Source organism: Lathamus discolor, chromosome 4 (genome assembly GCF_037157495.1).
Source record: "Lathamus discolor isolate bLatDis1 chromosome 4, bLatDis1.hap1, whole genome shotgun sequence".
In the NCBI taxonomy this organism is placed as follows: domain Eukaryota; kingdom Metazoa; phylum Chordata; class Aves; order Psittaciformes; family Psittacidae; genus Lathamus; species Lathamus discolor.
In genome coordinates this window covers 33902574-33919545 of record NC_088887.1, presented here as the reverse complement: position 1 = coordinate 33919545, position 16972 = coordinate 33902574, and the positions used below count along the sequence as shown (strand labels likewise).

Below are 16972 nucleotides of genomic sequence, written 5' to 3'. Positions count from 1 at the left end.
CTGTGCTGAAGAGACATGAAATTCTCTGGGGGAGGAGAAAGAATAAAAAGTGAGACAGAAACACAGCATGCAGGAGACAGAAAGCAAGTCAGAAAAGAAACTGCTTGTGGAAAAATGAAAGGAAAACATCAGTTTTTATGAAGATCGGAAGAAAGTAAGGAATAACAAACCTGACCCATTGTAGCAGCCTGGCCTGCCTGGCAGAGAGGACCAGTAGCTTCAAATCACTACAGAGCATCCCACTGTATCATGTGCTTCAGCCCACTCTCATGGGGACACTCGCTGCCTGTGAGAGTAAGGGGTCTCACTTGCAGAAAACTGTTTACCTATACAATGACTTGTTAAAAGCTTCTTTGGCCTTGCGTAAACCAGCAGAAATCACTGGCAGAACAGCTATGGCAATTTGCACAAACTGAGGATCTGAGTCTCTGTTTTCTGCTGTTTACCTCAATCTGTGCAACCTCTTCTGACTAGCAACAACCAGAACATTTTTTTTTTTTTTTTAGCAAATCAATCAGACTTGCTCCTGAAACAAGCCACTGGGGGGATGGAACATCTTTTTTGGAACTGCCTGAACTGAAAGTCAACATTGCTTTTTGTTTTCTTTTGTGGCACACTTGGTCAAGCTTGTAAAGTGTTTTGTCACATCCAGACAGCATCACTTACAGCAACAAATGGTATCCCTGACACTGGAAGAAAAGGCTGGCAGTTCTAAGCTGGATCACTCACTATCTCAGCAATTATACTGAAATGTTAAGCTGTGATGAACAAAAGTGGAAGTTGGACTCAGCCTTTTGCTGCTACGCACAAAACCTCACAAACACACAGCAGAACAGAAGGAGCTGCTCTCTATTTTAGCTTAGGTTAATTAGATGCTAGTTTCTATTCTGCAAGTTCAATCAAGAGATGCATCCCTAAATATGCTTTGTGGTACCACATAATCCTGGAGAAAACTACTTACAGGCATAGAAAATTATTGTGATAACCTGAGTTGCATGAAGTTTGAAACAAGGCTCAGATTTACGGCAGTCGTAAAACCTTTCCATGACAAGTTCCAAGTAAATTTGGATTTATTTATACTTTGCAGAGGAAAACAACTTCCTGAGGATCTTTGCATCTCCAAAAACAATGGCAGTTGTGGATGCGCTTACATTTAGGTTCATTAAAACCTGAAACTTAGAACCAAATGGAGTGGGAGTTACAAGCTCCCACAGATAGATGGGGTAGAAACTACAAACAAGCACTAGTATACCTTGATGGAGCTTTCTTCACCGATTGTGTGTGTGTGCAGCATCTTCTACTGCAAGAAAAAAGAACTAATAAAAGGAAAAATGTAAGTATTCTAATTCCAAATCATTCTGAGCCTCAACCAGTCCACTACATAATAAAGAACATGCTGTTAGCAACAGTAATATTCTTATGATGAATAAAGACTGCTGCATCTGAGAATAGCCTCTAGAGTGCATTCTTCACAAGGTCTGCCCGTGGCATGGGAGGAATGGAGATAATAGCTAAAAATTAAAGTTTCTTTTTGATATTCTTCCATAATGGAATTGCTTTTAGCTGAGAGATCTCCTCCATCTCATGACTCAGTCTTCTGTTTGTTATTTATGTGGTCCCTCATTTAAAAACCATAAATACTTAAACAACAGTTGGGACACTTTTCTCTGGCATAGGGTCACAGTTCCAAAGAGATCCAACAGTCACTGCAGACTAAGTCCATCAAACCTCCTGGACATGGGCAGAACAACTCCAAGTCTTGCTCCTGGCACAGTAACTGGGCCTACTTGTCAGTGTGCTAAGCATATGCAGGATCCATATATTGTATATGGACCCATATGTTGTATATGGATCCTTAATATCCAGATTTCTTTCCACTGGAATCTAACAGAGATATTTCTTTCTCTTGAATTTACAGAGAAAGGAACTTAAACTGAACTCTTAAGTTTGTCTGAAATGAGACAAAGTGGTGCTGGTGGACTGAATGATGAGTCATGACTGATTGTCAAAGCCTGGGTCTGTGCCCTCTGCTGACAGCATCTATGACACATTGACAAAAAGTTCCAAAACCTTATATCTTACATTTGTTTCTTACCTTCTTGGCTGAAAGAAACCTGGAATGATTGTTTCCCCAGCTTCTCCTAGGTGATACAATGTGTGTTTGCCTCCCAGAGGCAGACCTCACCAGAGATACAGAGTTTAGTTATGAATAGTTGATTGTAAAAGCCACTGATAAATTTTTGCTAGTGAAAAATACAGCTGTCTGCTTTATGAACAAAATCATTAGATGAGATGATAATACAGCTGTGCTTTGCACTGTCTGCTAGTAATTAGTCTGCCCGCTGCTAGACCAAGAGGTAGTTGCTTCAGGATGCCGAACAGCCTTGAATCCAGCTGCCTCAGCTCTGTCTAGACAGCCTTCTCTTTGTGGGTTCTGAACCCTGGTTGTTTGAAGTAAAAAAAGAAGGGGAGTAACTGATTCCAATCTGTGCTGATAAACAGCCATTTGTATAAGCCAGGATGAGGGTGTATGCACTCCCATCATACCCCAAGATGAGGCCTAAATGTAACCAAGGTCTGGTATTACATGTGCATCAACATCTTTTCTTAAAGGTACCACACCTGATAACCCACATTCAACTCAGTAAAATCAGTCCGAGGCCAGAAAAATAAACATATCTTCAAGCTTTTTTAATCTCTTCCCTCCTACCCTTCTGTTTAGCTGCACTATGTCTGCAACAAATCAGAGAATCCAGACCAGAATTTTCTCTATAGCTAATTCTTGCTTCCTCTCAGAAACTTGGGTCAGAAGCTCTCTGCAGTGTCTATAGGGACCTCAGCCCCACATTCATAAGGTGCTACCGATTCTAATGTTAATAAAATTATTTTATGAACACTGAAATAGAAAATTATTAGTAAAAAACATTTACATACAACAGTGCAGCATGGTTTGGCTAGAGAAAACAGTGCCTATATAAAGCAGGTAGAATGAAGAGAACAAGCCCTTAAGAAAAACCTACAAAAGAAAAAGAAATAACTGATGAAGGCTAATCTAAGCTTCAAACTACAGAATGCTCAAGTCACAACGCATTGGAAGTTAATGCACCACCACCATACAATGAAACTAAAGATATACAGGTGAGGTACTCTGTCCTACACATTGTGTTCGAAAGAGTCGTTGCAACACATTCTCAAAAAATAGCACTTCTGGGGACCCTATGCCAGTAGAAAAGACATAGAGTGAAAATGCCATTAGCAATCCAAAGGCCAACTCTTAGCTGTCTACCTATCAGTATGAAATGTGTAACTTAGATTAGAAACTGTGGAGTAAGGATAGTTAGTGTTAGGTTAGTACACACACAATGAATTCCAGCATCCCAGCAATAATGTATTATTTTTCCTGGCTATTAGCCTGGATTTTAATTAGTTTGTGCTAATGAATGAATTTGTACATGTCCATTTTTTGTTGGCAGCTCCTAGAGGAGCTAGAAAATTGGTCACTGAGGAGTGCCCATGTTTCACTAAAAACTAACATATAATTAATTCTTCCCCCAACCTGAGTCAACAGCAGTCTCAGAGGGCTTTAGGTATAAATTAGAATGAAAGATGAGATACTCAGAATACAGTTAGAGTACTCATTCATCAACCATGATTAACTAATGTTACTGTGAGACCCTAGAGAAGTGCTGAGAGCCAAGTTCCAGTCTCTGGGCTACCCACAAAATGACCAGGAGCTGCCAGAGCACCCTGCCCTTATTTCCACTGTGACTCTTGAAAAGCTTTTTCCATATCCAGTGCTATCCAAGTTTCTTCTTTTCTTGAGAATTCCTCCTTGGAAAATATGTATTTTTCTCAGTCATTCTTATTTGTAACCCACTGTAGGCTGGGGAAAAAATGAACTAAGCGTGCTGGACCAAAGCAAATGCTTTTGTCACATCCATTATCGTAGCTAATGAAGACCTCAAGCCAGCAACTATCTGGATATTTTCACATTCAGATTTCCATAGAGAAGTATCACTGGAAGAGCTGACATGAGGTGTCCAGGATCATACCAATCTAAATAAGGATACAGTTTCTTGAGATTTGGATTAAGGAGAAATTAAATGCTCAGGTCCAAAAATGAAATTCTGAAAAATCCTGTTGAGCATCCATTTAATTATAGATATACAGGCTCTGTATATTTTTGATATTGCATACCTTTTATTTTATATTGTATACCTTTTATTTTAGTATTACCCACAAATTCCTCAGCCTTGATAGAGACAAGCAAATCAGAAGTCATTTTATGCCAACATCAGATTAGGGTCTATAAAGACCAGGCACTCCAAAGAGGCTCATTCTGATAAGTATGTCACAAGAGAATACATTTCTCTCTGTTGACAAGAAGCAAAGCTTTAGGTATCTCACGAAGATGTACACCGATATAGCCAAGCAAGAAGAATTTTACCCCTAATCGATAGACAGGGACAGAATTTACTCTTATTAATCCTAATAGCTCCTGTTCATCATAGGAACTTGAGACACACATGGGCCAAAGTCCCACTTTGAGACGCCCTTTTCTTACATTGCATGGCCGACGTAGGCACGTTACATAAGGTTGTGAAATAAGCTCTGAGCACTGGGACTGAAAGTGTGGTGTTGTGCTGGTTCATGCTGTAGCATCTAATTCTTTTTTTGAAGCTTTAACTGGTCACTAGTTTGGCTAAGGACCAAATTTTAATCACGTCTGTAACGCTCCCGCTGTTCTAAATTCTGGTGCCTGCTTACACAAGGGAGCTTGATAACATCAAATTACAAGCTAATTTTGGAGCATCAAGCTAAGTGCATTAAGACAGCTGTGTATTAGAAATTAAAATCTTAAAAACTTCAGAAAAAAAATGATTAATCATTTAACAAATTGCTAACAGACAAGGAACTTTTAAGTGGAAAAGTATTTTCATTTTGTTTGCAAAACCAAGTCTTCCGGAAAAGAAAAATAACAGCAGTCTACCGCATGAAGTAAAGCAGATAGCGTGTAGAGTCAAAAAGAAAAGTCATGTTTCCACAACAGTAAACCCTGGTAACCACTGCTGTGCATTGATTGTGCTCCCCGTTCATTTTTCATTTTTACTAAATTAAAAAAGATGCTGCTGAGCTACACCTACCTCTTGTAGCCTTTTAATTATCTACTGTTAGTGTCCAGAAACATGTAGAGAAAGATCTGCAACTTGTGCAAGTCAGTCCAGCTCCACGGACTTCCAGTGTAACTACACTAGCTTACATATGCCACTGAATCTACTCCTGATACAGACCCAAACCATCCTTGATAACATAGGGATGGATTCATTTGAAAGGTGACATTGGGTTTATCAGCATTATCTGGGGACTGGCTTGACCTGGGTCCTTCATTTGGGTTCCTACCAGCAGGAAAGCAGAACTAAACATTCCTCTTTCCCAGAGTATTGATGACAGCACATTTTCAAACGAGTGCACATTTGTGGAAGTGAGCCAGTGCATGTCAGCTATGTGCCATGGAAAGAAGTCTCGTTCTCCCTGGTGCATAGTTAGGCAGCACACTGATAATTAGACTGATTTCCAAAAAAAAGATGGCACTTGTCAAAGGCATAATTTCAGTTCTGCCTTTCCTCATTAACACTTGATGGGAGCACCAGCATAGATATGAGTCATCAAAAAGAAAAAAACCCACCAGTATCGCCAGAGCTTTATTATTATTTTCTTAATTTACAACTGACTCTTCCACCCCCCCAATGACCTAGCCTGATCGTTACAGACCAGCTTCTCAAAAATTATTAGGACTCCATATCGGGATTGCATGGCAAGTTTCTGGTAGCTAGGAGCCTACAGAAGTGGCTTCTTGAAGCTTCCCCTGTATCCAATAGAGCCAATGCCAGCTAACTCTAAGACAGACCTGCCATTGGCCAAGGCTAAGCCCAGCACCAACAGTGGTTGCACCTCTGGGATAACAGACTTAGGAGTGGGGGGGAGGGTGGGAAGCTGTGAGACAGCGAGTGAATCTGGAGGGAAGCGAGAATATGTGAGAGGGAAAATCTCTGCAGACACCAAGGTCAGTGAAGAAGGAGAAGGTGGTGCTCCAGGAGGAAAGAGCAGCAGAGACAGTACGTGAAGAACAGACTACAGCCCTCATTCCCCATCACCCTGTACTCTTGGTGAGAAGGAGGTAGAAAATTCAGGAGTAGAATTGAGCTGGGGAAGAAGGGAGATGGGGGAGGGTGCACTTTTAAGATTTGGTTTTATTTCTCATCATCCTACTCTGACTGGTAATAAATTATACAAGCCACAATCAATGCAAATATATGCATTAATACATATATTATATGTATTATAGGTATAATATATATACACATTAATATACATATTAAAAAACAAGGACAAAGGAGTAAGTCAGGATCCTTGTGGGTATCCTGAAGAAGCTCGGGTGTCAAGACTTCAGCAGTGCTCTTTCTACCTTTAATTTTACAGACTCCATTCTTCCAGGCAATTTCACTCAGTCTCTTTGTTCTCACTGAACCTGGTTTTCCTGACAATACAGTAATCTTTTGCCAGCAGACAAGTTTCCCAAGTTGCATGCAGGCACTGTGTGCAAAACAAAGATGCATAAATTAATCAAGTTATTCCTGTAGCAACCTGGAAAGAGATGCGTTGGGGAAAAAATTGTTATTGTGATCTCTATTTTTAAATACTTGGAAGACACTCAGTTACTATGGTGGTGAGGACCATATAAGTACCTAGGCAGATTCACTTGTAGCAGGAGTGTTAAGTGTGAAGGCTTCTCCATCTCAAAGATGCCAGATAGTTTTGGTACCTTTTCTTCTAAGGGCTAAATATATTTTGAAATAATTTCATATTTAGGTCCTTAAAAAGTGAATTTTAAAAGCTGACATCATTATTCTATGGCTGTGCTGCCCTCGTTTTCTTTTACCCTATGGGACTTCTGCATTTAATTTGCTCTTCTGGTACTTTTTCATCAGATAGGAAACCTCTCTTTCCCTCTCCAGAGCAGTCTCAGGGAGGAAAACAACCGCAAAACAAAAAGTGAAACAACATGTGAGAAAAAGCTGATTAATTGACATTATATCAACATACACAGACATCCTTCATGAGCATAATGCTATACCCTGTCAGTAGATGGACTTATTTGGTAGTGTTGAGAGTAGTTATAAATGATACACAAAATGAAAACTTGTGGGGAATTCCAAAGACAGGACATTAGCCAGACTACATGAGCACTACTGGCTCTGCTAATTGATGAAGCTTTTAATACAGTGCTGGGTTGTGGGGTTTGGTTTTCTTTTTTTTTTAGTAGAGATGCTTCTGCCTAAGCATTTACAATTCTCAGTACCAGATGAAGTGCAGCAGTAATGCACAGTATCAAACCAGACTTGTCAGGTAACAAAAATAAGAACAGCATCTGCTCTCTTACAACTATGACTTCAATTTAGATTAGGTATATTCATTACTTTAAACTCTACCAGAGGATCTTCTCCACGAAACCAGATTGCTACTGCATGCGTACAGACACGTGGGGGAAGGTGAAGTTTCAGTGCAGAAGGTGTCTATCCCAAACATGCAAAAATTATTGCTTTAGAAGTTTTTGTTGCTGGATAAACATCAAAAGCTGTTAATACAAAGTTTTTTGGAGCAATCCTTCATTGTCATCACTGCCCTAAATAAATAAGCATACATTATTCCTCTGGAGAGAACTTATCCTCTGGCCCCAAGAAATGGAAATTCACCTGGGAGAAGAAATGAAGTTCATGTATAACTCCCCTCTCTTCCTTTCAGTATCGTCTCTAAGGAACATCTGTGAACAATCGGAGAGCCTTATTATTAAAGGCTAGATCTGTCTTTTGCTGAGACATGCTTGCAGCCTGAAGATATGAACAGACACCCTGACAAACAGGCCAGCCTGGGCCAAGGAAGGGATACAGGCCAGGAGAGAACCTGAGATATACTTGTGTTGGTTATGCGTTTATGTGTGGTTGTCCCCAAGAAAGTGCCTGAAACAAAACTCAGCAGATAAGGCTGCCTGTACTGTTTTTGCCATGTAGAGCTATGCCTTAAGATGGTGTTTGTCTAGAACTCTTTACTTAGAATTTTTCCCCTGTCTCTCATCTGAAACATTCAATTACAGATCATGGTGTTGAGCTCACAAAGGATTTTTTTACACCTTCTTTCTTTTACACCTGAGCGATCTATATATGAGCAAATACAACTTAGGTAACTATGCTGTAGGTTCAAACACTTTTGTACTTTGGCTTTGTGAAAGTGTTATTTGATGGTTACATCTAGGAACATTGCTGAGACAGACTTCCTATTTTAAGAGATAGGGAATGAGATAAAGCAAAAATTCTCATCTTACTCTTAAATCCCCACTAGTACTAGAGTCATTGTTTGAGATAGGACACAATTTGGCACTGGATATAGACTGGAAGAAGAGGAGAGACACACTGCATTACTGACTTGGAGACTGTGTTCTGTGAAATACCACTTTCAAGGAACATGAGAATTTTAGCAAACACCACAATGAAAAGAAACAAGAGGACAAGTAAATTTCCTCCCAACACAATCTACTACCCAGGAAAACTCAGTGTTGAGTAGTTTCCCATAGTACTCCCCATTCTAACTTCTGATTAGTGCAGTATGGATCCAGTATCAGAGAGAAGCAGTCTGAAAGGGTGGGTTTTGTGTTTGCTTTGGGGGTGGCTGTCTGTGTTTGGGATTTTTTTTGTTGTTGTTGTTGGTTTTATATTGATTCAGCAGTTGTTTGCAAGACCTATTTTATCTTTACCACAAAACATTGCTTATGTGGCAAAAGACAAAACACGAGGCATTGCATTGCTATAGCTCAGTCACTGCCCTTTCCTGTAACTAAGGAAAATGACCTCTAGACCTGGGCAGATACAGCAAATCATGTTCCATGAGATCTTTTGAGTATTTATACAAGTTGGCCTCATGTGTTCCCTCCCTTTCCAAAATTTTTTTCCACAAGTTTATTTGTTGGGCTGCTCCCAAACCCAGTATATTTTTACCTAGTCTTGGAGAATATTAGTGGAAAATTCATTTCAAGTTCTTAAACAGATATTTATATTAGACCATCTTACAATAATGATCCTGGCCTCTTGCCAGGAATTAAAGCTCTATTAAGCTAAGCACTCTACACAAATAACTATTAAGATGATCATTCACTGTCAGACCAAGCAAGATTCTTTATTCCTGAGTGCAGTGTGCACAGAGTGCAGAATTTCACAAATTCCTTGAGTAGATGAGATGGGTAAATGAACTGTTGATAACACTGCAAGATGCATATCCCTCTACTGGGAAAGCTTACTAGAGAGGTATCTCTATTCTACCATGCATGATTGTTTTACAGTTCTTTACCATTACAGTCGGTGCTTTCAAAAAGCATTCTGATTTAAGTGACTTTAGGTTACTCCATTTTAGGTGTAAGGATAAGAATTTAACTCTACTATTTTTATCCTTATGTAGAGGCATCCCATGGCATACTGTACAGAGAGAAGAAAATGCAGAGCATTTACTTATTGTTTTTAGATCACCCCAAAGCAGAAACCACTGACAAGACAAATGCTTACGAATAAGTAGAAACTGAAAATTGTTTCACCTCCAGTACAACTGGCCATCTTGCTGTGACTGTGTATGCCTAATCCACCATGATATGTAAATTCATGCAAACCTATTCATTTTCATTTCACTCATACCCAGGAAGTTAAAAAATTCATCACATGAAAGCATGTATTTTGGTATTATAAATATTCATATTGCTAAAAGATAAATCTGCTATTACAAGAAAATTATTAACAAATATCAATTAATAATCACATGCCTTACGTACTTTCAGAAGAAAGGGAGAGATCTATTAATAGGAAAAGAGCGATTCTAAATTTGAAGATAGAAATAATTGGTTCTCGTGCAATTATTTCCCTGCCAGTTGTGCTAGTCTATAAAGAGTAGATTGTATGATACCAGCTTGCAAATTACATAGAAAAAGAAAACAACACAGGGTAATGTGAAACAAAATGAGAAGTGACAAGTGTTAACCTACAAAGGAACCTTGTGACATTGCCAAGGTAATAAGAACAGTAAGGTAGGAACATCCTGTTTTCATTTAGGATGCACTTGCAAGCACAATAGACTTGATTAAAAAAAAGTAAGTAAAAAGGAAATTACAGCTTCTTATCCCACTGACTCTATTAGACCAAGTCAGATACATATAGGAGGATGTGCATGGGGATAGTTCTTCTGTCTTCCCTTTGGATTTTCTACAGCAGAGAACAGTATTATATAATAGAGTTTACAAGTTAAGTTTGTTATCGCATACACAAATAAACATGGCTCAGCTTTCAGGTAGACTGAGGTTCTCCAAGACCCAATGAGGTCATGGCAGCTACAGTTACATGGCTCCTACATACAACTTGTTTTTAGATAGGTGTTTCTGTATGCACAGTATTACTGCTAATTATTAGGATTGTGTTTCTTTAAAACTAGTCCTTTCACCCAGGAAAACTAGCTTATGTAATTTAGTCCCAATAATATTTTTGTTGGCATACAGTATTTATAATACTGATACAGCTTCAAGAACTACCAGGCCTGCTGCTGCATAAAACCCCAAGAAGATACAGTGGTATATATTGTACAAAACATAGTGGAGAGCAATCCTGTCTGTTAATGACCAGTGCTCTGAAAGAGAAGAGGCAGCTTTGTCCCCTACACCTTACCACCTAGCAGTCTGGAAATCTATTCAAGAAGGCAGCTGAGGAAAGACAACTGTTGATGAATGAAGTTCCATGTAGGTACAACAGTCCATTCATCAACATGACAACCAGTACAGCTTGTGTATGAGATTTTCTTCTCCTATGATCACAAACTCCTACACTGCAGCACATCGCTGCTCCACACTACTGGCTTTTCTGAAGCTCATTCTTTTCCACAGCTCATCCCCCTGAGCCAAAAAGCAAGGGTGCTAGAACAAGGCAGTAGGCATTGGGACCGAGCCTGAATTTTGTGTGTGATAAAATCCTCCACTACAAGGAAAGCCAGCTAAGAGAAACCACAGCTGTGGCAGTAGGAACTAAATGCAACTAAGGACATCATGCTACTATCTAATGAAGGTCAAACAAGAACATGCATTCATAAGTGTCTACCAAAACTATCACTACTATAAAAGGAATCTTCAGAGACTGAAGTTCCCCAAATGCTTTGCAGTGACAGCAACACCGTGCATGTCTTCAAAGAGGGAGAATGCCGACTGCTACGGTTAGTTCTATTTTCTCCTGTTTTGAACTAGCCTAGAGACAGGCTCAAAATTCATTTTCTATCCAAAGAAAGAAAAAAAAAACCCAAAACACCAGAACTTGACCCATAGCAGCATCTCCACTGTGTGAATTAAAAACACTCTGAAATTAGTCTTAACAGCAAAGATGCTCAGCTGTTTTTCAGTATTTTTTCTTCATCTTTTAATCAAGAGCAAGGACAATGACCAGATTGCCTTGCCTCTGCAAATGTTTTCACAGCATGATTTTTTTTTTTTTAAAGATGAAAAGGGTTGTCATTTCTTCCTCCTCTCCCCATTTTAACAGGAAGGAAAGTTTCTTTTGACAGGGAAACAAATACCTAATGAGGCAGCTGATAGGACAGGAAAGCCACAAGGAAAATTTAAGGCATGGACATGTTGCAGACCTCTAGCCAAAAAAAAAACAAAACCAAAAAACCAACCATGTAACAGGACTTATATTGTGTATGTCGGTTTACAGAACACCCCAGTTTTCAGAGGAATAAATCACTCCTGCTTGAGTTCTAACTGCACAAAGCTAATAAGGAAATAAAAGACTATACATTTCTGCTTCTTTGATCTAGAATTCAATCTCTGGTTCAAAGTTCTGATTCTGCTCTATTTTCATGCAAGCATAGGGACTGGGGAGATCAGAGGACACTATTCCATCTCCCCTACTGCTCCTCTATTATACATAGGTGACAGGTTTGTTGTTATAATTTCATTACTAAAAATAATTGGCATCTAGTTGTCCAAGATTAACTGCACATCTGCCTGTTCATATGATACCTAAAACTATGCTACAACTAGAATCGTATATATTTCTGAATTAATGATGCATCCCTTTCTCACTCAAAATTCCCATTAAGAAAATAAAAAAATAAAAAAAAAATTTAAGAATGCTGCAGGATCAGTAAATCTAAGCTAAACTTGACAACAGGACAATTTTATTTGGGAAGAAATTCAAGGCAAATGAGCTCAGTTCATAATGTGCTCAAACAGCAAAGAGAAAAACATGCTTCCCCTGCTACCCAAATGGCTGACATAATTTTGCTTGCTTTCCTTTCCTGTTAACTTGAGAACGCAAATGACTTTGCTGTCAGGGTACATTTGTTCCCACTAATTCAAGACACTATAACAAGCCAAAATATTTATTTCTTTTTTTCCCACTCTAATTTGTGTTTTATCATACTGGGAACAACATCTACAGATTTCATTTACTGTAGCGTTATGCAAACAGCCCTTATGGGAAAGTCACCTCTCCATATTAGGAAAAACTAGGCATAAAGAAGCTTCTTAATGTTTTAAGATAAGTTGCCTCAAAGAGCCCCAAAATTCCGTTCAGACCAACGTGTAAAGGCCAAAATAACTGCTCAAATCTCCCCTCTTGGAAAACCCTTGGGTTTCAGAGAAGAGGCTTACATTCTTCCTGCTTTTCAGTAATTAATTGTAATTAGTTTACTTTTGTTCACCTTTCACATTCATTATAGCAACTGTTAATAATACTTAACCTAGTATTTTGGTGTTCTTTGTTCCTAACATTATCTTGTTCTAGCCTCATTCGTATGTGCACTGACTTCTGCGGAGTCCTTTGGTTTACTACAGTACACGCTTAGAATCTGGCCTCTGCTTTAGTAGATGATTTGAACATACAAATATAAAGAAAATAATCCCACTGAAGCCCTTCTAGTTTTTCAAACACATTCAAAAGACAAAAAAAAAAAAAAACCCAAGGCCATTGCTACCTAATGTCTATTGTTACATTAAAGACTAATTTTTGCCAATTTAACTTAATAGTCACCATCAAGAAATACAGTCTACCCTCACCATTCTCAGCAGATGTCTTCTCTTTTCCATTTGTAGCTCCGGTTCCTTGTCTCTGTTGTAGGGGGAAAAAAAAAAGCAAACAAGTGATTAGAACAAACTTGAATGTGCATTTTTCCCCTTGGAGTTATGAGCAGTTACAGCCTGATTTCTCTTCAATACCTTGGACAGTCATGCAATGTTGCTTTGAAACACTACCAGTCAGAATAGAAATGCTTAGTAATACTTAGAGTTGTATAACCATGCCTGCAACTGTATATAATTATCACATGCCAATGATGGGATGTGCTTAACCAGGTTTCCAGCACTGTGAAAGTATGTGCTACAGCAGGACATCTCTTCAGGTCCCTGCTATGCCTCTATTTCCATGATTCTCCTGACCTGACTCTGGCCAGATGACTCATCTTTTCATTTTAGCCAAAAGTGGAGGTAGAACTTTGCCATTTCAGTTCACTCTGTCCAAGGAATAGCCTCATGATTTTCCATGAAAAACTGATTTAAGTCACTGTAAGTAACATATGGCTACTCCAGTGCAGTCCAAGTAACTATTCACAGCATTAGGGTTGTATAAATGTAGTTCAGCTACTAGGTAACTTTCTACCTTAGGAATCATCACTTTATACAAACCATGCTGCATCCTCCAGAGAAGTCACCTCACTGTTGGAAGCAAGGTACTTTAAGTACGGCAAACCACATTTCTTACGCAAAAAAAAAAAAAAATCATATAGGTATGTATTACTGAAAGACTAAAGAATAAATCATCTAGGGTTGTACATGTGAAAAAACTAGGATTATTAAATGCAGTGAATAAACCCAGCTGCATTCAGCCAGCAGCAGCACATCCTCATACATCAGGAAACTTAAAAGCTACAGTAGCACTGCAAACCACAGTTGAAATCTTCTCTACTGCTGGGATTTCTGTCCATCATCTCTCACAGCAGTGGTATTTTCAGGGCACTTTGTGTATGGAGCCAATAATGATGTAAGTACGAAACCTTCATGTGTATTCTTAGCTCTTATTATAGAAATCAGAGGGGAAGAGAAAGCTCTTCAAACCTCTCAGGAGAATACAAAAGAGCCACGTATGGTCTATAGTGCATCCACATGCCAGTGGTGGGTTTTTCATCTTCTCTGTGGCAAGCTTCAGTGCATCTCTCTCTACCAGCTCTGCCTCATCTCTCACTTTGTGCAATGAGACAGAGCATCCCTGGAGAAAACAGCTCTGAGTCTATAACTACAACTGCAATCCCCCCATACAATGGAAATATATTTTGTTTCTCCCTGAAACCTCAGACTTATGACAGAAGAGAAAACTTGGTCGATAACAAAGATAGGGATTCTAAAGGGATGAACAACTTTTACAAAAGCATAACTTTCCAACAGCCAGAAATCAATAAAATTTAGTTAATATTTCTGTATTTAAATTTCAATCCACATTTGAAAATAGATTTTAGGGTTAATTTACTGGGGCTTCCCCAAAAAGCCCCAAAATACTGGAATTTTCTCGTCTATAAAAATAGTAACTATATTGCTTTTTCCTTCTCTGTTTATTTTTAAGTGCTTTTCAAGTCATCTTATTTCTTGAGTCTTTCAGGCTGTGCTACTTAGCCTTTATGAAAGCTTCTCTTTCCTCCCTAGGCTATACCTGTCAGGTTTGGTCTACTATTGATGAAGAGCTGGAATATGAATCCACACATTTATTTCTTGTCTCATGATCTCCCCTCAGGGAGAGGAGAAAGTTATCAAAGAAAGCTAATAGAAAACTTGGCTTTGATCAATGAAGGTTTTTCTATTCATAAGGTCAAATTTTCTTTCTTTAAGTCTGAAATCAGACTAAGTATTCTACAGCCATTCATTTGATCAGTGGCATACACAGACTAAATCCTGAAAATCTGCCAAACAAGCTTCTGATAGCCTTTCCTTCAGCTATATACATATTCTGATCTATAAACACTCTGCTGTCTTTCCAAGTGTGTGCTGTAGATTTGAAAGTGACGATCAGTTTCTCATTAATAACATACTGAAGCTTATGAAAACGCCATGTACAATGCGATCATCCACCTGCAAAGGATTTAGTCTTTTATTTCAGCGTATTCAGTGGAGCTACATTTTAAAGCTATTTTTTAAAGACACCGGTATTATTAGAAGCTGGAACCTCTTGCTTCTTTCGCCAACTTTCAAGACGCTACCACAGACTGCAAAAAAAATGTTAGCTTTCTAACATTGAGAGAACAAGAGGTCTAAACATGAGGAGGATTTACTAGGAGCATTTTCAAGCAGAGGTGGACAGCCCTCCAAAAACCTGGTAAAGTCTCCAAGTTATTGACAATAGTTTAAAATATGAAAGCAGTCTAACTCTGGTTCCTGTAACTTGCAGCTAGCTTCCCTTATTCAAAAGATTGCTTCTAAAATTCCCTAGTGTTTTGTAAGGCAAGCACTATGAAAGCACCATTGAATAAACCTTCCACTAGACATCAAGGAACAAACACCAGAGCCAAAATGAGCATGAGTGCAAAACCATAATGATTATACAATAAAACAGGATAAACAGCTTTGTTGCTATGTTGCATAAAAGCAAACAGTTTATGACTGCTTGGGGCTATATTAATTTTTTTATACTCTGTGGTTTTACAGAACACCAAAGGCACATCATTGAAAACATCTCCAAAAATCCATTGCTCCCAATTTGTCAGAAGAGGAAGGAAAAAGGGCTACTGCTATATGCCCAAAATCCCAGTAAGAAAAGAGGTTTATTTTTTCTGTTAAATTCTCAGTGCTATACACAGCAGCTAGTTAACATGGTATGAAAACTATAACAAGTTAGTCCCCTAGGTATAAAAACTAAGGTCAAAAGTGACTTTGTAGCTCAGAGGACTTTTCAAGAAGAATGTTAAAGCACTGCACCAGCTTTTCTAGCGACTCTTCTAGCCCCTCCTTCACCCCCAAGCCTGATTTTTGCCTTTAATCTTATATTCTTGTCTTGAAATAGCCTGACCTTTTCAGTTATGCTTCCAATTAGCACCTCAGTGTTCAGGATTGTAGCTACATGGTGATTACAGAATTTTCAGGGGCACAGGGGTTGTTTTGTTCTTCCAGTGAGCCACAGAAAGCCCAAGATGAGGGACATGAAACTGCCAGAAAGTTCTTTGACAAACAGGCCCTTACAGTAATAACATTATTCTGCTGCTTCATCTCAGTGCAGGGCTAACAATGTACAGCGGGGCTGTATCTCAGTAAAGCAGCAGCTGCAGATTTTCAAAAGCATATTGTTTCTACATCAAAGAAAGAAAGAATATCCAAGAGCAGAATTAAAAGCATAGAAACAGTGAAAGTTTTCGTGAAGTGAACAGCAGACAGTCAGTGTAGACTTGACTCAGGATGAAAAAATAATTTAACTGACACATTTGAAACGTTATTAGGATGTTCTGTACTCACTGACAAGAGGAACAGCAGTGAAGTCTGTACATATCCTAAGCTTTTCTTAAGCCTTGTTTTGCTACTAGGTCCATCCCTAGGCTTTGACAAAAGGAAATATACATTGGTACTATGCAGCACAAAAATGGCTGTGGGTCAGCCAGCTGTGTGCCAAACAAACCTTTATTCTGCACCACCATCTGCTCTCTATACAAAATTTTCTCCATAAGAGATGTGAATTGACTCAAACTAAACTGTTTCATAAGCACCTTATTTTTTCATAGTCTTTTGCTTTAAGAGTTTAGCTGCTTTAGCCTTAAAATGAAAAATGTACCAAGAACTACATTTTAGAAACTTGTAAGCTCTCTGCAGATAAAAATGCCATTGTAAATACCTGCTTAAGGACTTTCCATATTTTCCATGTAA

General features: G+C 38.7%; 1 protein-coding gene across 2 annotated transcripts in view; it reads right to left on the bottom strand.

Annotated features, from left to right (window-relative positions):
- Positions 1-16972, bottom strand: part of PCP4 (Purkinje cell protein 4) — a 51689-nt gene that overhangs the window by 18615 nt on the left and 16102 nt on the right. Inside the window, exons 2-3 of one of the 2 annotated variants that reach the window (XM_065676985.1) lie at positions 13136-13187; positions 6467-6594 (exon numbers count right to left, since the gene is read on the bottom strand). In XM_065676985.1, coding sequence (XP_065533057.1) covers positions 6467-6587 — 121 coding nt within the window. In that variant the 5' untranslated portion in view covers positions 6588-6594; positions 13136-13187. The remainder of the gene's footprint in view (positions 1-6466; positions 6595-13135; positions 13188-16972) is intronic. The other variant, XM_065676986.1, reaches the window with a different exon arrangement.